Here is a 17194-nt window from a genome sequence, read left to right as displayed (position 1 = left end):
TCTCATTGACTGGAGCTTGATGGCCTCCACTTTCCCCATCTACATCAGTAACTTTCGTCCATCTTATTTGCCAGCACTGGAAGGTCTTTTTCACCAGCAGTGGACTTCAAGTCAGCCTCTAACACACTTTCCAAGATCCAGATGCCCATCTTTGGTTTTATCTCCTAAATAAATGACCTCAGCTCACAGGAAACTTCATTCCTCACCCAAGAGGCTCTCTTCTTTGACTGTTTCCTATCTGGAAAAACCCTCTTTTCCCCTTCTATACAGATGATGGTTCTATCATATTCTTTAAGGTCCCCTTATCAGATTCTATGACTTCAAGTACTTGTTCTGAGCCTGACAATTAACATGTTGTCTTCCAGAGCAACCAATCACCTTGTGTTTTGTTTTATATCCATCTTCTTAGCAGATTGCAAATTCCTGGCAGTTACAGACCATGCATAATTAGTTCTTGGTATGTGACAAATCAAAGGCTTTTAATCAGCAGTAACTTCTTGAATGAATAGCATGTGTCGAATCAATTGTTTTTCATTGTTTAAAGAAATTAACTGGACGGCTTTTTAAACAGAGTATAATTTTAATCATTATTTTTATTCCAAAAACAAAATTTGCTTGCAATGTTTTGCCTCCTAAGGAAACTCAGAATCAAGAAGCTAAAGTCTCTTTGTTTGTTTAAATACCCATCTCAGTTAACTCTCTTGCACAAAACGTGATGTATTGATAACTTAAGCTAACATCTATGAATTAGAGCCAAAGGTATAACAGTGAACATTTAGAAATGACATAACTGGTTTTCCTGTCTCTCCTAGGGATTATATTTTTCTAATGTCTCATAAATAAAATGTGTGTAGGAAAAAGTAATTTCATGTTTACTAGCTGCCTGGTCTTGAGAAATTAGTGTATCATCTGTTATTGTTACAGTAACAATGTAATGAGTAGAATTCTGTCCTAAACAGATAAATTTAGAAAGCTCAATTTAGTATAGAATGGCATGAGAAGTTGTAGGTAACAGTGTGGAGAAACTGGAGTGCTCACACGCTGTTAGTAGGAGTGCACAGCATCAATGCCACAATGAAAACAGTTGGTCTTCATGACTCATTAGACTTCATGTTAGTGACAACTTTGTGTTCACTAGTGCTCAAATATAAATCACCCAGATACCCACAATTTGTGAAAAGCTGCAGATTAGGCAACAAAGAAACAAAATGCTAAAACACACTACAGCACAGAGCAGCTTCGCCAATGTCAAGCTACATGAAAGCTGCATGTTCCAAAGTACCATATACTTTATGATCTCACTTGCATGGACTGTGCTGAGTAGCCAGTTGTGTCCCAATAGAGTCTAGCTTAAAATGGTTACTTGGAGCTTACAGGAGGCTATGAAAAATGATTAATAGTGGAGTGGAATTGGCTGGAAGGGGTGAAAGTATTATGAAATTAGGATGTGCAGCCCTGCACTATATTTAGAAAAATATCATAGGATGTTATAAGATGAACATGTGAAACATAAGAATTGTTTCTCAGTTAAGCCCCTCATGTAAAGCAGAACTCTGAGTACAGTTTATACATGTTGTATTCTCAAAATCTAAGAAGGAGAAAGCAAGTGGGAGTTTTCCATTTGCAATTCATTTTATCACGCCAACATTGCCCTATTTGAACCAAAATATACAGCAATTGGTTGAATATCACATCGCAGCGCACGGATTTGCCTACTGTTCACCAATATACCTTAATAAATAGAATTTCAGTATATAAGAAAACAGTTATATAACTACAAATAGTTCTATAGATTATACCTGGTATACACAGGTGAAAAGGGAATCTTCTAGCAGTGTTTTATAAAAAATTCACTTGTTTTGTTTGCACCAAGTTTTCTGGGTCTGGTATGGAGAGCTTTTGAGGATACCATGTCCCTGTGACAACAGAGCATCTCTCGGGCTGTGTTCTTATAAGTGAGTGGTAACCTAGGTCACTCTACTCACTGAGTCAGCACCACATCCTGCTTAGAGTGAGACCTACAAGAATATGAGGTTCTGTTGCTTGGCAATAAGAAATCCATCACATAGATCTTTTTCTAGACCCTGTTTTCCTTTTTTAAAATCCCTGTGTTACCTTTTGAAATCCTAACCATTGTTAGATATAATATAAACTGAATACTTGGTAATAGGCCATAAAAGTATGAATCCAGAACTTAACTCTCAGATGGATCCCATACCCGGACTTTCAGTTGGGTCATTAGTCTACGTCTCTCCAACTTGACTCTCCCCACGTCCCATTCTCTCAGTCATTCCACAGCATCTGGTAAATCAAGATAGATGGCCCGATGTGTCTTTCCAGTGGCAAAGTTCTATTGTTTTGTCCTGATTTCTTACTGGCTATTTTCTTCCTAAGTCTAAATTCAGGCATCCTAAAGTGTCCTTTCTTCATGGATTACTCGTGTCTCATTTAAAATCTTAGAAAGCACACAGCTCCTTCATAATAAAACACAAAGCTCTAAGGATAATGCTCCAGGATTTGCTGTCTGTCCTCCCAAGCCTCCGAGACATCCATCCTCATGCATGTCCCAGTCTTCAATTGTGCAGTGCTTCATTCAGACTCACTCACACCCTTCCACTTTCTGTGACTTATAGTCTAAACTTAATGAGGATGAGGACTCCGTGAAGCCACTCCTCTGCCTAAAGACTTGCTCAGGTATTGCCTGAGCCACTTCACTATATTAGGATGGAAGGGTGAGGCTATGGGCTCTTTCTCAGGGAGTATTTCTCCCTCTTAAGAGGGCAGAGACCCTGGAGAAACAACCTTCCTTTAACTGCATGACCCAGTCAAAAGTTGAGCTATACTTGCTTTAGCCATTTTGACCCCATCAAGGGAAGAAGATGGAAGATCAAGTCTGAGTACAGAGAGGCCATCACCAGATTTTCAGGCCTGTAACTAACTTTTTTTTCCAGAAACTTTCCAGGAAACAGAACTAGGTGAAGGTAAATGGGATATTTGCAGTTTAGCCAAGCCAGAAAAAGAATCTGTTTTTCCTCTGTACCATGCCTGTACTTAGAATTAATAGAGAAGTAATACAAGGACCAGAATGTTTAGACAGCTGGGTGAATAGTAGTTTAATCTGCACTTTTGTGAGGAGCAAGGGAAGAAGAGCATCTTGATCCCCACGTTGCCCCCATTCTCATTAGGTCATCTTCAGTCTCCCATGTTTTTACAAGGTTAATATGGTTGTAGAACATCAGCTTGGATGTCTTGCGATCCAAGTAGGAGACATTGGTCTAACCAAATCTGAGGTCCATGTTCCTGGACTTTCACCAGTGATGCTATTAAATCTCTGTCTTATGTTTAAATGGGTCTTGTTGAGATTTGAAAACCAAGGCTCCTATCTCCCTTAAAAAATTCAAAACCGTTCAAGAAGATACAGAGGGTGACGGAAGCATAATAGGTGTTCAGAAGTGGCTTAACTTTTTCCTTTGAGTTGACCTATCCCCCTTAGATAATATACTTGTTTATGCTGAGGCAATATGTGATGTTCATTGATGTAGGGCCTCCTTTCAAATCTGATTTCCACACAGGGTCATGAAGAAACAAATTAATAAGAGAGCTATGTGCATGTAGCCCACTGAACATAAATATAAATGCTAAATTCTATTAGATGAATATATACTAGGCATTTGTATACTGGAAATGCAAAATGTCTGGGCCATCATGTTTCTGTTTGTTTGTTGTTGCTTTTGCATTGTTTTGTTTAAACCTATCTCTTCAATTCTTAAAATCTGCAGAGTAACTTGCCTAAAAATATTTTGGAGAATAATCATTTCCTTTATACAGAACCCTCAGCCTCCTGACAGGGTGTTTGTGGCATGTGTTTGCTTTGAACGTAACCTTCTAAGGTTTCAATCTCATTATAAATACACAGAGATTTTTTTAATGATTATTTTAACAGAAAACCTAAAAATTGAATGTCACAGTATGCTGGTTAGTTTTTATCAACTTAAGAAAATTAGAATCAACTGGGAAGGGTGTCCTTGATCTGAAGAATGACCACCATCCAATTGGCCTATGAGCAAGTCTGTGGGCATTTTCTTAGCTGACTGATGTGAGATACTCCAGCCCACTGTGGGTGGTACTATCCTTGGGCAGATGTGCTCAGGCACACTGAGCAAGCCATGGGGAGAAAGCAGTAAGAAGCACTCCTCTGCATGAACAAAGTACATTCATGATTATGTTGGATGCACTAATGTTGACTTAGAGTCCTTTAACCAAGAGCTAACCCAGATGTGGATCCTCTATGTCATGCTCTCCTGTCTGTCTGTTGTTTGAGTCTGAATCTGTGCCTGCATCTGTACCTGTGTCTGCCCATGTGTCCTTTTGTTGCATCTTTGTTTCTGTCCCTCACACAGGGCTTTGCTCTGAACTATACAGGAAGCATCACATGGGGAAGGAAGGGGTTCCTTTACAAAAATCTTTAACAGAGTTTTTTCGAGGGATTAAGCCACTGTCTCCCACTGATCCCAGCTGACCCAGATAACAAGCATCATCACTTATCAGCCAATATCCATAAATGGTTGCTTTCAATTTCCTATGGTAGATTTTAGAAAGTTGCTTTCAGCGTCTGTGTTTGCTGCACACGGATCACACCAAGCGACTCACAAGCATTATTTGGGTCCAGAGTGTGGAAGAGTATATAATTTAAGGTTACAGCTATACATTAGCATGGGTTGTAAAAGTTGACTGCATTGGAAACCCAAGGCACATAAGCTTGACTATTGCATTGTTCTCTTAAAAACAGGTTAAGCAAACTATATGAATACACAGTAGGATAGCAGTCATAGTCTCAAGTGACCTCAAGGTATATAATTGACTTAGACTGTGAGCTCCAGCAAAAGTTCCGGCCTCTTAGAATGTAAGAGATATTTTTGTAATATTGCATCACCACACTCTTCCATGGCCTCTCCTTCTGTTCCTGTCTGCGGGTTCCTTTCTTTAGGTCCTGGCTTAGCTTCCCTCAGTGATGGGCTATAAGCTGTAAAATGAAACAAACGACATTTTGCCCCAAGTTGGTTTTGGTCACTGTTGTATCACAACAGAAAACAAACTAGGAAACATACTATGTATTTCTATATCCCAGATATTTCTTTCAAAAATAACCCCCCCCCAATGTCAAACATCTTTTACTTTTCAGTTTGGGACAAAAAAAAAATGCCCTTTGTTAGGAATTGCTTGCAAATAAAAGTTGGTGTTCAGATGAAGGACATGCGATCTTACAGTATTTAAGAACTTTTGTTAATCCTAAACTACTGAAACTCTTGGACTGTTGATACCGTGGTCGATGAAGAGAATGGGATGCAGGGTTCAGCCTTCCATTTGTGCCATCTGCTTCCCATCATACTCTTCTCTGTCTTGTCTCCCTTGGAGAAAGGCAATTTATCATGATACTTGCTGTTTGCAGTCTGTCTGTTCTTGCTTCATCTCTGTGGTACTCTCCATTGTATGAAAGTGTGGTGCGCACGAAGATGGCAACACAGGATGCAACAGGTCCTAATTGGCACACATGGCTTCATTTTGCTGGGTAAAGGCTGATGGGAATGCTGTTACCACATTACACATTTGCTCCTCGTTTGTGTAGGCAATTCATGTTAGAATCCTGACATCTCATGGGATTGATAGGTGTGGATTTGTGCCTCTGTCCTTCAGCAGCTGTTGAATCTCAAATGAATTAGTATGTTAGAGGATGTCTGAATGTTACAACGGAGATTTTTAAAAGTCTAATGGTTGCTTTGTGATACAACTTATTAGCCTGGTGATTTGTCAGAATAAATGGGCAAAAAGTAATGAGTGGGTCAATAGAGGGATATTAAAAAGGGATGGCTAAGTTTGTGTGTTATTATTTAAAACTTTGAATTGTTTATTTCTTTTATTTTCCATTTTGTGGTTTTAATTTCTTTGGTTGTTTGAGAATCTCATACTTGTATAGGATGTGTCTGATCAATGTCCCCATTCTGTCCCCTCTGGTTCTTTCTGTTTCTTTCTCATTGCTTTTTCCTCCAGCTGCTCTGCTTTTGAACACTCAGAGACAGCTTTGTGCTGCCCACATAAGTATTGACATATTGCCATCTACTTAGGGCTAGCTTCTCAGGGAAGCTATAACTGTAAGGAAAACTGGCTCTCCTTCCTCCGGCAGCCCTCACTGTCAATCCCTCCTCTGCTAAGTGTGGACCTGAATGTCCACCTCCCTGCTCCGTGCTGGGATTTTGGCTGACTTTGTCTTATGCGTGTCCTGTGCCCACTGTCACAGCCCCTGTGAGTTTATGTGAACGTTCTATATACTGCCAGGCCCAGGAAATACTGTTTCCCTGTGAAAGTTCACTGCTGCTTCTTACCGTCTTTCTGCCCCCTCTTCTGCAGTGATCCCTGAGGCTCAGGGTGTAATTACAGAGCTTAAATGTTTTTCCCTCTCATTTATAATTAAAATGCACTTATTTTCCCTGTCTTGCAAATTGAGACATTCTAAAAGAATGTATACAGCACAAGGGGACAAGAACATAAAAGAAACAAAAAGTCCCCATTTACTTTGATTTTAAGTAATTATGTTTATGACTTTCATAATTGCTTCCTCTGTTCAGAGGTCTTTACCACACCAGTGTCTTTGCAAACAATGCCAACAACTGGGTATCCCTGGCTGGGTTTTCTCCCAGTGGCTCATTTCCTTTTGTAAAAGGGATTAACGTTCAGCTCCCAGTGTGCCTAATTGAGTTTTTGTTTGACTTTCTGCTCATGGGATTAAAAGAGAAGTCCAGAAGCTTATAGAAAAAGCACTGAGGTGTCCTGCTTAGGACAACATAAGGAAAAGCAATGGACTTTCCTTCCTGTGAAAGAAGAGAATTAAGCAGAGTGGATAAAGGCAGAGAGCTGCAGTAGCAAAAGTGGGCCCTTCCCAGGGCCTCTTGGGTTTCCTCTTTGTCGTAGTTCTACATTGTTTCAAATCCAAGTTATTCCAAGGATGTTAAATATACCCACATCCAAATGCACCTACCAAAATCACATCCTAAAGCCAAAAAGGAAAATATAATAATTTGATGCCCTTTATTAGTTCCTATGATGATTGTTAAAATTGGCTACGTTTGTATTTAATTATTCTATATTTGAAAAGTAATTGTATATGTATTTTTTGAAGGGCTCCAGGAGGATAATTTGGTCATTGTAGAATAGGAATTAAAACTTTGACATCTTATTTGCAATTTAAGTTGCACTTGAGGGGAAAGGGCTATATAGAGTTTTGCTTTCCTTGGCCTGGTCGTGTTGCCTTGGGAGGTTACTCTCAACTCAGTTCCCATAGACATGTGTGAGAAATTCCTTAGGGCTTGAAACAAGAGTATCTTCAGGGTTATATGATCTGACCAATCAACCATGAGTGTTCTCATAGTTTTTAAATCCTTTTGTTTAATGAAGGCCTTTCTCAATTATCTTCCCTTGATTAGACATCGATGAGTGCAGCGTGGTTCCTGGGGTCTGTGAAACCGGTGACTGTTCCAACACCGTGGGAAGCTATTTTTGTGTCTGTCCACGTGGCTTTGTAACCTCAACAGATGGCTCTCGGTGCATCGGTAAGCCTCAGCATTTTGAAGGTACAATACAGGGCTTCTTTGTAATGAAAGAGCAGCCCGAACAGGTATGAAGATGGTAACAATTACAAAACTACTGGGAAGATGGATGAAAAGTTTGTTCTAAAGCTTTAGCAGTATTTAGCATCACCGAGGGACTAATAGACCAAGTGCTGTTTGTAAAGTCTTCACTTTCAGGAGGCATCTGGCTTAGTTTTATGTTGTCAAAATCATTTTGGGGGGGGAGAAAAACTTGTTGGGGGCGGAAATATAGTAATTAAGATTCTTTTGTTGAGTCATGAACACAGACAGTTAGCATCTTATTTACTTAAAGCTTGTTTATTCTGGGTTTTTTTTTTTAAAAAAAAAAAAAAGTACTTACTACAAAGGAGGAGTTGGCACCCCTAATTTTGTGTTTCAAACATATTCAAATTAAAGATAAATATACTTACACTGCTGTGTTTAAAAAGATGAAGCTGGACGTTGCAGCCATAGTATAGGTCATCCATCAGGAAGCATGCTTTGGGCTTCTGTTGTGTGAACCCAGAGATTATGAAATATCCTTTGATGGTATAGTTAGTTACTTTCACATTTCTTGCCTTGGACATTCATACTGCTCAGTTCCAATACTAAGGTGATAATAGCTACAAATAGAGGGAAAAATATGTACAATTTCTATAGCAGCACTCAAGATTTATATAATGATGAATTAGAGAAATTAGTCTAGTGTCCAAAGAATAGAGTTTCATGGTCCACTGAAGGGAACAATGGGTTAATGAGGCTTTGCCCCAGTCTGGCAGTTAGTTTAGCAATAGCTTCCTGAGGGGTCTGTGGATTAGTGACAGTACTAAGTGAACCAGTTCATGAGCTGGAACTACAGAGTTAAGGAGGTAAGCTGAAAATCTCATACCAGCAAGGACTATGGCTTGAAACCATTTGAGGAATATCTTATCTACCAGGCACTAATTTAGCTATGGCCACCATCAGTGAAGGTGAAAGGCGATGTCCTGCCGTCGGAAGGCCATGCTGTTATGACAGATAGTAGGATCACAGAATAGACATGTGGGTGATGGTGACAGTCACGACTATCATGAATTATATGTGACATGTGAGGCACTGCACACCCTCACCTGCATATCTGTTAGGGCACAGGCAGGCTACTGGTCTTTCTCCATCTCTGTCATAGAACGTGTTCAATAAAACAGAATCATTGTCGTCACTGTTATTATCAGGAGAAACAAGAAAAGGTTGTAAAATGTCTTCTCTTCACCACAAGGCTTGTGGACTAGTTATCTTTCTTCTCTTTGTTTTACCATTAACTTAAAATAGCCTGTTTGTCTCTTGCAAGTCTTCACTGAGCTTATATCCAGGGCTCATCTGTAACCACCTTTGACCTTACATGCACATCTCTTGTTGAGAAGTGTGATAGCATCGTCTTGTTTGCCCACAGACTCCTCTGCCCGAATTATCGTGGTTTTCTCCATTCCATACTCATTAAAGCTCACCCGTTCTTTGCGCCTCAAATTAGGAATTATTTCTAATAGCCACTCCTACCTACTCTCATTATTTTTAATAGCTACTCCTACCTACTCTCAACTTCCTTCTTGGACAGAATGATTGAGACCCTCCTACATGGCCCAGGCTCAGAATTTATTGTCCATGCTTTTCCCAGCAACCAGACTTTGGGCCCCTGCCTTCCTCAGCCTCATGGATGTGGGGCTCCATGGCATATGTAGTATGCATTTCCTGCTGAGTAAACACATTTGAATGAATGGGAAAGCCACCAGATGTGTGAATGAGATGATAGTGGGTATAGGAGTTTCATTTGGTTAATGACGTCTTTGTGTCCTTTGGTTTTCTGATGGACAAGATGATGCCAGGATCAGTTGTGATCCTGGATACTTCACAGGTTGACTCCAGAAGCTGAGTCCTGGGCCTCCAGATATCTCCTTCATTTCAGAGGGAACCTTCTATCCAAGTGTACAGGGGGAGGGCACCCCAAAAATACAAAAGTGAAAAATGACTCCCTGAAATTATAAAGCTAGAGCTAAAATTAAGTAAAGAGCTTAATTTTAAAAAATGCATTATATATATATGTGTGTGTGTGTGTGTGTGTGTGTGTGTGTGTGTGTGTGTGTGTAGAGAGAGAGAGAGAGAGAGGTAGTGAGAGAGAGAGTATGTTTTTATGTGAAGAAAAAAAACTAAATTCAGCAGTTTCACATTTAAGAGGTTTTTGAGTTTTAAAAATCTTGAGTGTATGTATATTTTCTTAGGTTAAATTTATTTATGATAGACTCTTATGTCATGAATATATGAATCTCCCTCTGATGTTTGTTTTGTAAGTACGTAGTGTGCATGCTGATACTGAGCGGAATAAGCTCCCAACAGTCTTTAGTATGAAGCTTCCTGCTCTTGCAGCTTTGTTCTGAGAGAGATGTTTGCTGGATCTGCCCTGCTTGCTTGTCCTACTCGACACAGTTCTCCCTACAACATCATAAGAAAACCAACAAAGTCATTGTGCTGAGCCTAAAACACATAAGATGTCTTGTCCTGTGAACAAGAGAAGAGCTTCATAGGGCAGAAATATTATCTAGTCATTTTAACTCTCAAGTAGTGTAGCCCTCCCATTTCATTTAATTCTAAATTAGGAAGACAAATTCTAGCTTAATTTTACCTAGTGTGCTAATCATTTTTTTAATCCAGAAAAAAAAAACATAACCAAGAAACTAACATATGCCTCATTTTAAAAGAGTTGAAGTGTCACTAATAGTATTTTCCTTAAAAGCATTTTAATAGCATTATTTAATGAGCCTTATGTCATTTTGGAATTTGCTCCCCTTGGGCATCATTAATACCTAATTTCCACAATTTAATGCAGGCACTGAAGAATGACTGGCACAAGGAGTAATAGGTAATGAATATTTAAGCTGCAGAAAGCAAGCTGGGTGCAGGCAAAGATGCCTGCTTCTTTGTGCTCACAAAGCATCAATCCTCAACAAAGACTGTCTAAATCTGTCAATCAGAGGCAAGAAAAGTTTAGAAAAAGAGGTTAAACATTTAAAAATTCTTGTAGGAAGTGATGTAATCACAATTTTCTAATGCATTTTCCTCCAGCTTTACACATTTCGAGTTACAAAGCACCACCTGGAATGTCCTGAGGGTACAAATCTGAAAATATAAGGTGTGTGTGTGTGTGTCAGAGAGAGAGGGAGGGAGGGAGGGAGGGAGGGAGGGAGGGAGGGAGGGAGAGAGAGAGAGAGAGAGAGAGAGAATGTTTAAGGAAAGAAGTAACTCACTGCTAAATACTTTTAAAGTAGTGTGTACCATTAAGCAAAACAAAAGGCTAAAGCTGGCTAGATGTCCAGCAGTAAAATACTTATGCAAGTCTTGTGGCCTGAGTTTATTGCCCATAATAAAGGTGGAAGGAGAGAACCATTGCCATGCAGTTGTCTTCTGACCTCCACATGTACAGAAGAACAGCAAAAATGGTTTTCAATGTTGATAATTAAAGCCGTGGAGGGATGGCTCAATGAATGAAATACTTCCCTGCAAGCCTTAGGCCAGAGATTAGCTCTCCACAACCTGCACAAGCCAGGAAGGCCTGTCAGCTATATGTGAACCCAGCACTTAGATGGTAAAGACAGAAGATCCCTGAGCAAGCAGGTTAATGAGACTAGCCAGAAATAGTTATCCCCAGGTTCGTTGAGAAACTCTGCTCAATAAATAAAGAACAATTGAGGAAGGCACTTATTATCATCTGGGGCTTTACTTCATGTGTCCACACCTATGTGCATGTATCCCCTCACATACGTGTGCCCATATACATACATACACATATAATACATGCAACACACACACCATTGGAAAGAAAATGAGCACTAGTGTAGATGTAACATGCATAGGTACAGGACCTGTAGGAGGAATAGTATTGATCAAACAAGAGAATTCTATGTGCACCTGGGTACTGAAAGTGTCCCATATGGGCTCAGGAGACACTGAGCAGAGCTTAGCTGGGAAAGAACTGAGTAGGAGACTGATGGGCAATAAAGTAAAAGGAGGAGTGAGACTGAGTCTGATGGTAGAGTGGACTGCAGGGAGATTCTGAATGCAGTAAGAGTCCATCAAGAGTCCAAAGCAGGGTGAGGCATGAAAAACAATGGGCTGGGAGTCATGTGGGGAGGTGCATGTCAGTCAAAAAGGCAAATTGTCATCCAGTGGCCTAGTTTGATGGCTATCATTTGATGGCTATCACACGTTCTTTAAAATTCAGAACGTAGCCCTGGTGTGTATAATGTGTAGCACTCTGTTACATTTTTGTGCTCATTTCTGATACATTTACAAGAAAGCACTTGAGAAAGAACCTGAAATACCTAAAGGTGTTTGTTGATAAAAGCTAGAAGGCAAGTCAAGGATGAACAGTGTTGTAGCTAGTTCACAATTGTATAATAGAAGACCAATGATTGCCAGGCGTTGGTGGTACTCGCCTTTAATCCTGCCACTTGGGAGACAGAAACAAGTGGATCTCTGGGGGTTTGAGACCACCTGGTCTACAGAGCTAGTTCCAGGATAGGACAGAATCCAAAACAAAACAATACAGAGAAACCCTGTCTAGAAGAACAAAAAAAAAAAAAAAAAAAGGAAGAAGAAGAGGAGGAGGAGGAGGAGAAGGAGAAGGAGAAGAAGAAGACGACGACCAGTGATTAAGAAACAATGTCCAAAGGTGACACAAGGCAAGAAGGCAAGGAAGAATCTGGACTATGTCAAGGGAAACAGTGAACCTGGTGCCTGTGGTTCAATTTTTTCTTTGCTCCTAGTATCTATTGAATAATGCCAACATGAAATTTGTATAAAAAAGTATCCTGGGAAAAGACAGGTCTGTGGAGTTCCACAGTAACCCAAACTGGAACTAGGCTATCAGAGGTGTGGATATTTGACCAGTGTCAGGGTACCAACTGTCATGAGTATTCTGACCTGGGCTTATCTTCTCTGCTCTGTGTTTTAATGAGAAGAGACCATTCAGTAAAGACATGCACATTTCAGGTTTCCATCTCCAAGTATAAACAGGGTTTCATCATCTCTGTCACCCTATCATTGACCATCAGTTATCTTCAACCAGATTTATACTAAATACCAGACCACGAGGCACATTCTAATGATTGTGGCGTGATTTTGTTTCAATAAAGGTTTATATTTTATTCCCAGGAGGTAAATTGTTTTCTTTTCCTGGGGACAGTGGTAAATAAAACTTGGAGAGCCTGCTTGGGCAATTTAACAAGTGTGGAGATGACTAGAGGGGTAGACTTAATGTCCTCTCCTTATTTACAGTGTGTCAGTCTAGTTGAGTGCACAACAAATATTAAGACCATGTTTTTATGGGTTTTCTTTGCCTTTACCCCAAATAAGTCCTTTCTTCAAGGAATAATGTTTCATTTCTGCCCAGTGCTCTTCTAAATGACTTCTCTCTTGCTGAAACACTTTAATGCAGTTCTTTGTAAGGACCACAGAATTATAGACACACTGGACCGAATTGAACTGGCTTCCTTCACAGTATATCTTTATAGTCCTCCCTCTCTGTCTCTACCCTCTCACATATGGCCTAGTTTCCTAAGTTACAATACTAGCCTGAGATTTTGAAACCATAGACTAGGAATTACTAGTATGCTTTTCAATCTGAAGACTCTTCCTTTAACATCATGATGTTAATGTATGTGATTACATGTACATCATGTACATGATGACACATGATGTCAGTGTGAAATAAAACACATAATAAAAAGGCTACTTAGCATGCAGCCATGTATTTAAATGAAGTTCTGCTTTTCCTAGTCCCTCTGGTATATATTTATTTATCAGTGTGAAGCAGAGCTGTGTGTATGCAGTGGGAGGCATGATTCACTTACTTCCCCAAACCTTGGCAAATGCTGATTTCTGAACTGGCAATATCCAAGCACACAGCTAGTGTCTGGGGCCCATATAGAGTGGCCTCCTGATACACTTGCCATGTTGGAATTTACATTTTTATACACATTACCTTATTCCAAATGAGATATTGCCTGGTTTCTGAGCATGACGAAGTGTGTAGAGTCTTCATGGTTTCTTTTACTATTGATAGCCAGTTCCATTACTTATATTCTAATCAGAGAAGTGTATGGTGTTTTCTGATGGCATAGCAAATGCTTAGTTAGTTTTTCTAAATCTGCCATGTGTGTCTCTCGGGCATGATGGATAGACTCTAGATATGTCTATGAGATCAAGCCCCATGCCTTTGTTGTTCAGATTTCCCCTTTTCTACAGGACTGTGTCTGCTGTTACTGCCCTTCTTACCTACAGAACTGTGACTGTGGTTATTGTCCTACTGAAAGAGTTGTCACCATTCTATTGTGGGGCTAGATTTATTTAAAGTTTTTTACCAAGCTTTCTATAAGTCTTATTTTATATAGTCTGGGTTTCTTCTTTCTTGCCCCACTTTGGATGTATTGGATTTCTTAGATCTGAGGTCACCTTCCTTAATCCAGCTGTGTACTTTCTTTCAGGCACAGCATTCATAAAGCTTGTCTAAGCAGTTCTTTCATTGTGTGTATCTCTTTTACACCATCCATAGTTCAGACATCACCACTTTAAACAGAGAAAACACTTTAGTACTAGTCAGTATTTAACTATTAATTATTTAAAATGGTTAATATTTGGCAGGATTGGTCTGATCATTCTGAAATTAAAAAAACAAAACAAAAAAAAAAACAGTACTTTGTACTTATTCAGCTTCCTTTTCTTCATTGAGTCCTTGTTCCTTTGTGTTGACTCCTTCACTGCTACTTAGTCTGTTTTCTTTGAAATTCTTGAAAGCCCTTTGAGCCTCTCTTTGTGTTGTGGTGCTCATTTGTATTGGCTTTTTCTGGTTATGAGGTGTGCCTGTACCTGAAAAACTGTTTCTTTGAGATTTGTCAAAGCAGGAGCAGGCTATGAGTTGCAATGTCAATACTGTTGATGTGGGAAGAGCCTATAGTTATAAATTCTCAAGAGGTAGCTGCTTCCTTCTCCACAAAGCTCTAATACAGAGACAGGTCCACCCTCACTTTATCATTAATGCTCTCAGGACATTGGTCTTTGAGGCACCTAATTATACCATGGTGGGTGGGATCCTGTTCTGTGTGCTTTGTGCTTTATGAAACTGTAACAATGGTTTGCTATATCCATAGTTTGATAGAAACTGAAAAGTTAAACCCAGCTGAACACTCAATTCCCGAGATGCCCATCTTACTTCATTTGGGGGCTCCTTTTTCTCTTGCTTTTCACGCCAGCAGAGCACTTTTTATCCATATGCTTTTGCACTATTTGGGATAATTTCACTCAGAGGGACATTGGAGGTAGACAATCTACCACTTGATCTGTTGACCCATTGCTTTATTTCATTTTCTCATGAGCTCTGTCCATGAGTAAGAAGAGATAAATACAGCTATGGAAGTAATTCAAGGTCTCCTGACTCAAGGCTATGATTTTGTTTTTTTTTTTTTTTTTTTTTTTTTCAAACATACCACAACCTCTTTCATGCAGAAGCCTTGCCAAATTTCATGTTTTCATCCTACCTTGTAACACTGGTTGTATTCTATAGTTGGAATTATTTTTAAGAGTTCTGAGCTTTCTTAATTTACCTCTTGTTCATGAGAAGTACAGCAATCAAGTAGAACTAAGAATATGATATGTTGGCTCCTAGAATGAATATTTTAAAATGTGTTCCCTCCCATGACTCACTTTACAACAGAAGTTAACCTGGGATATCATTCCCATCTACAAACTCTCCAAACCAAGCTCCAAAGATTTTTAGAGTCTCCCATGATTTTAAGCATACATTCATGCATGTTTGTACAGCAGTGCATACACTAAAATTGGAAAGCATGCATACATACACGCAGCAGATTTATTACTTTGCTTTCAAGCGAGCTGAGCTTCTATTGGAAAACAGAAGGATGGATTCCACTTCCTACTGGCTGTCTAAAAGCCAACTTGTTCTTTTCAAGCTTGGTTGGGACCAATCTAAGAATGCTATGGACCATTTGAGGAAATGGTGTTTTTATGTTAGACTATGCAATTAATGCCAAGAATTTTTTTTTATAATTTCATGAGTACTGTATTTACCCCATTTCTATCCATCTTCCTCTTCCAACTCCTCCCATGCCCCCTTCAGATTGATGACCACTTTTTCTTGAATATTGTTACATGTATGTGTGTGCACGCAATCATGCGTGCATGCGTGCGCAACTTATTGAGTCATTTTAGTGTTGCTTGTATTTATTTTTGTTTAAGACTGACCACTTGGGACTGAATAACCTGTCAAGAAGCTTGTCTGTGGAGAAAACTGATTCTCATTCTCTCAGTTTGCATCACTGGTGTGATGTTCCTGAGTATTATCCTGTACCTTTATACAATCATGGAGAAAATGCCTTTGAGTGCATCTTGATAACCAGACATGCTTGTAATACATCCACAACCTAGCAATTTAGAGCTGGGCAGGGATGGTTTCAAGTTTGAAGCTGCTCCACAGTAAGCTCTAAGGCTGCCTCAGTTATCTGTTACAACCCTGGGAGCTTTGATGTTTGTTTGACAAAGGAGCTTGATCAAATTTCAGTGCTTTTTCCTTCAGGAAAAGAAAGATAGTCGTACATCAAGTTTGCTGGTGGCTTGGGTTTTTAGTCCTGTGAGTTTCAGAGTTGACAGTCTTTTGTTACCATTAAAACTTGTCTTCCTGTGTTACCTGCCATTCTGATTTTTCTAAATTTAGCTGACAGAGTAGTCTCCATTATATTAAAATTATATCTGCTACTTTCCTACCTCAAATTCTCCAGATAGTGTACCAACACTTTACCATTACTGAATTGCCAGATTGATGATACTTCTGAGGTATCACTTTGCTTCACATCTCATCTGCATTTGACTTACTTAGTTAACCTTACTCCTCACAAGGTATCTCATCCAGCCTTACCGTTTTCAATTACATATATGCAGTGGCAACTCGGAGATACACATATTTGCTGTGTATCTCTGGGTTCCAAGCTCATTTATTCAGCATCCCAAATGCATGGTGGATTACAGAGAAATCTGGCCTTGTCATCTCAGCCTGCTTATTTCTTAGTGATTTCCATATGAAATGTGCAAGTCAAAGCTCAGGAAATTTCCAATACTCTTCCTCTTACATCCCGCTTGTAGGCAACTTCCCATTCTCTCTGTCTTCAGAGCATCTGCCCAATGCTCCTTATACTCAGGAGCCCAATGCTCCTGGCTACTGTCATCATCAAAGTCATTGCTCCCCAGAATGTCTCCTGTGTCCTCTTGATGGCTCTTCCTTCTCCTCTCATAGTTCTCACTGCACTCAAGAACTTTAAAATATCAACCATTATCTTTTCTCTAATTGAAATCATCTTATCCACAAACCATTACAACATTGCATTCAAATCTCATGGCCCTTTCATAGTGACCTTAGGTCCCCTGTGATAGTAGCCTCTGCAAGTTCCTAGTCTTTAGTCAGTTGGGACTCTGTTTGTATGGTTATAGCCCATGGCCCATGTACTCAGTCACGTCACATGTGTCTCTGGTGGCTT

The 17194-nt window shown here is 39.6% G+C and overlaps 1 protein-coding gene across 1 annotated transcript in view; it reads left to right on the top strand.

Annotated features, from left to right (window-relative positions):
* Positions 1-17194, top strand: part of Fbn2 (fibrillin 2) — a 187646-nt gene that overhangs the window by 70445 nt on the left and 100007 nt on the right. The window contains exon 8 of the mRNA XM_051200751.1: positions 7479-7604. Coding sequence (XP_051056708.1) covers positions 7479-7604 — 126 coding nt within the window. The remainder of the gene's footprint in view (positions 1-7478; positions 7605-17194) is intronic.

This window comes from Phodopus roborovskii, unplaced genomic scaffold (genome assembly GCF_943737965.1).
Source record: "Phodopus roborovskii unplaced genomic scaffold, PHOROB, whole genome shotgun sequence".
NCBI classification, from domain to species: Eukaryota; Metazoa; Chordata; class Mammalia; order Rodentia; family Cricetidae; genus Phodopus; species Phodopus roborovskii.
This window is presented reverse-complemented; position numbering and strand designations above follow the sequence as displayed.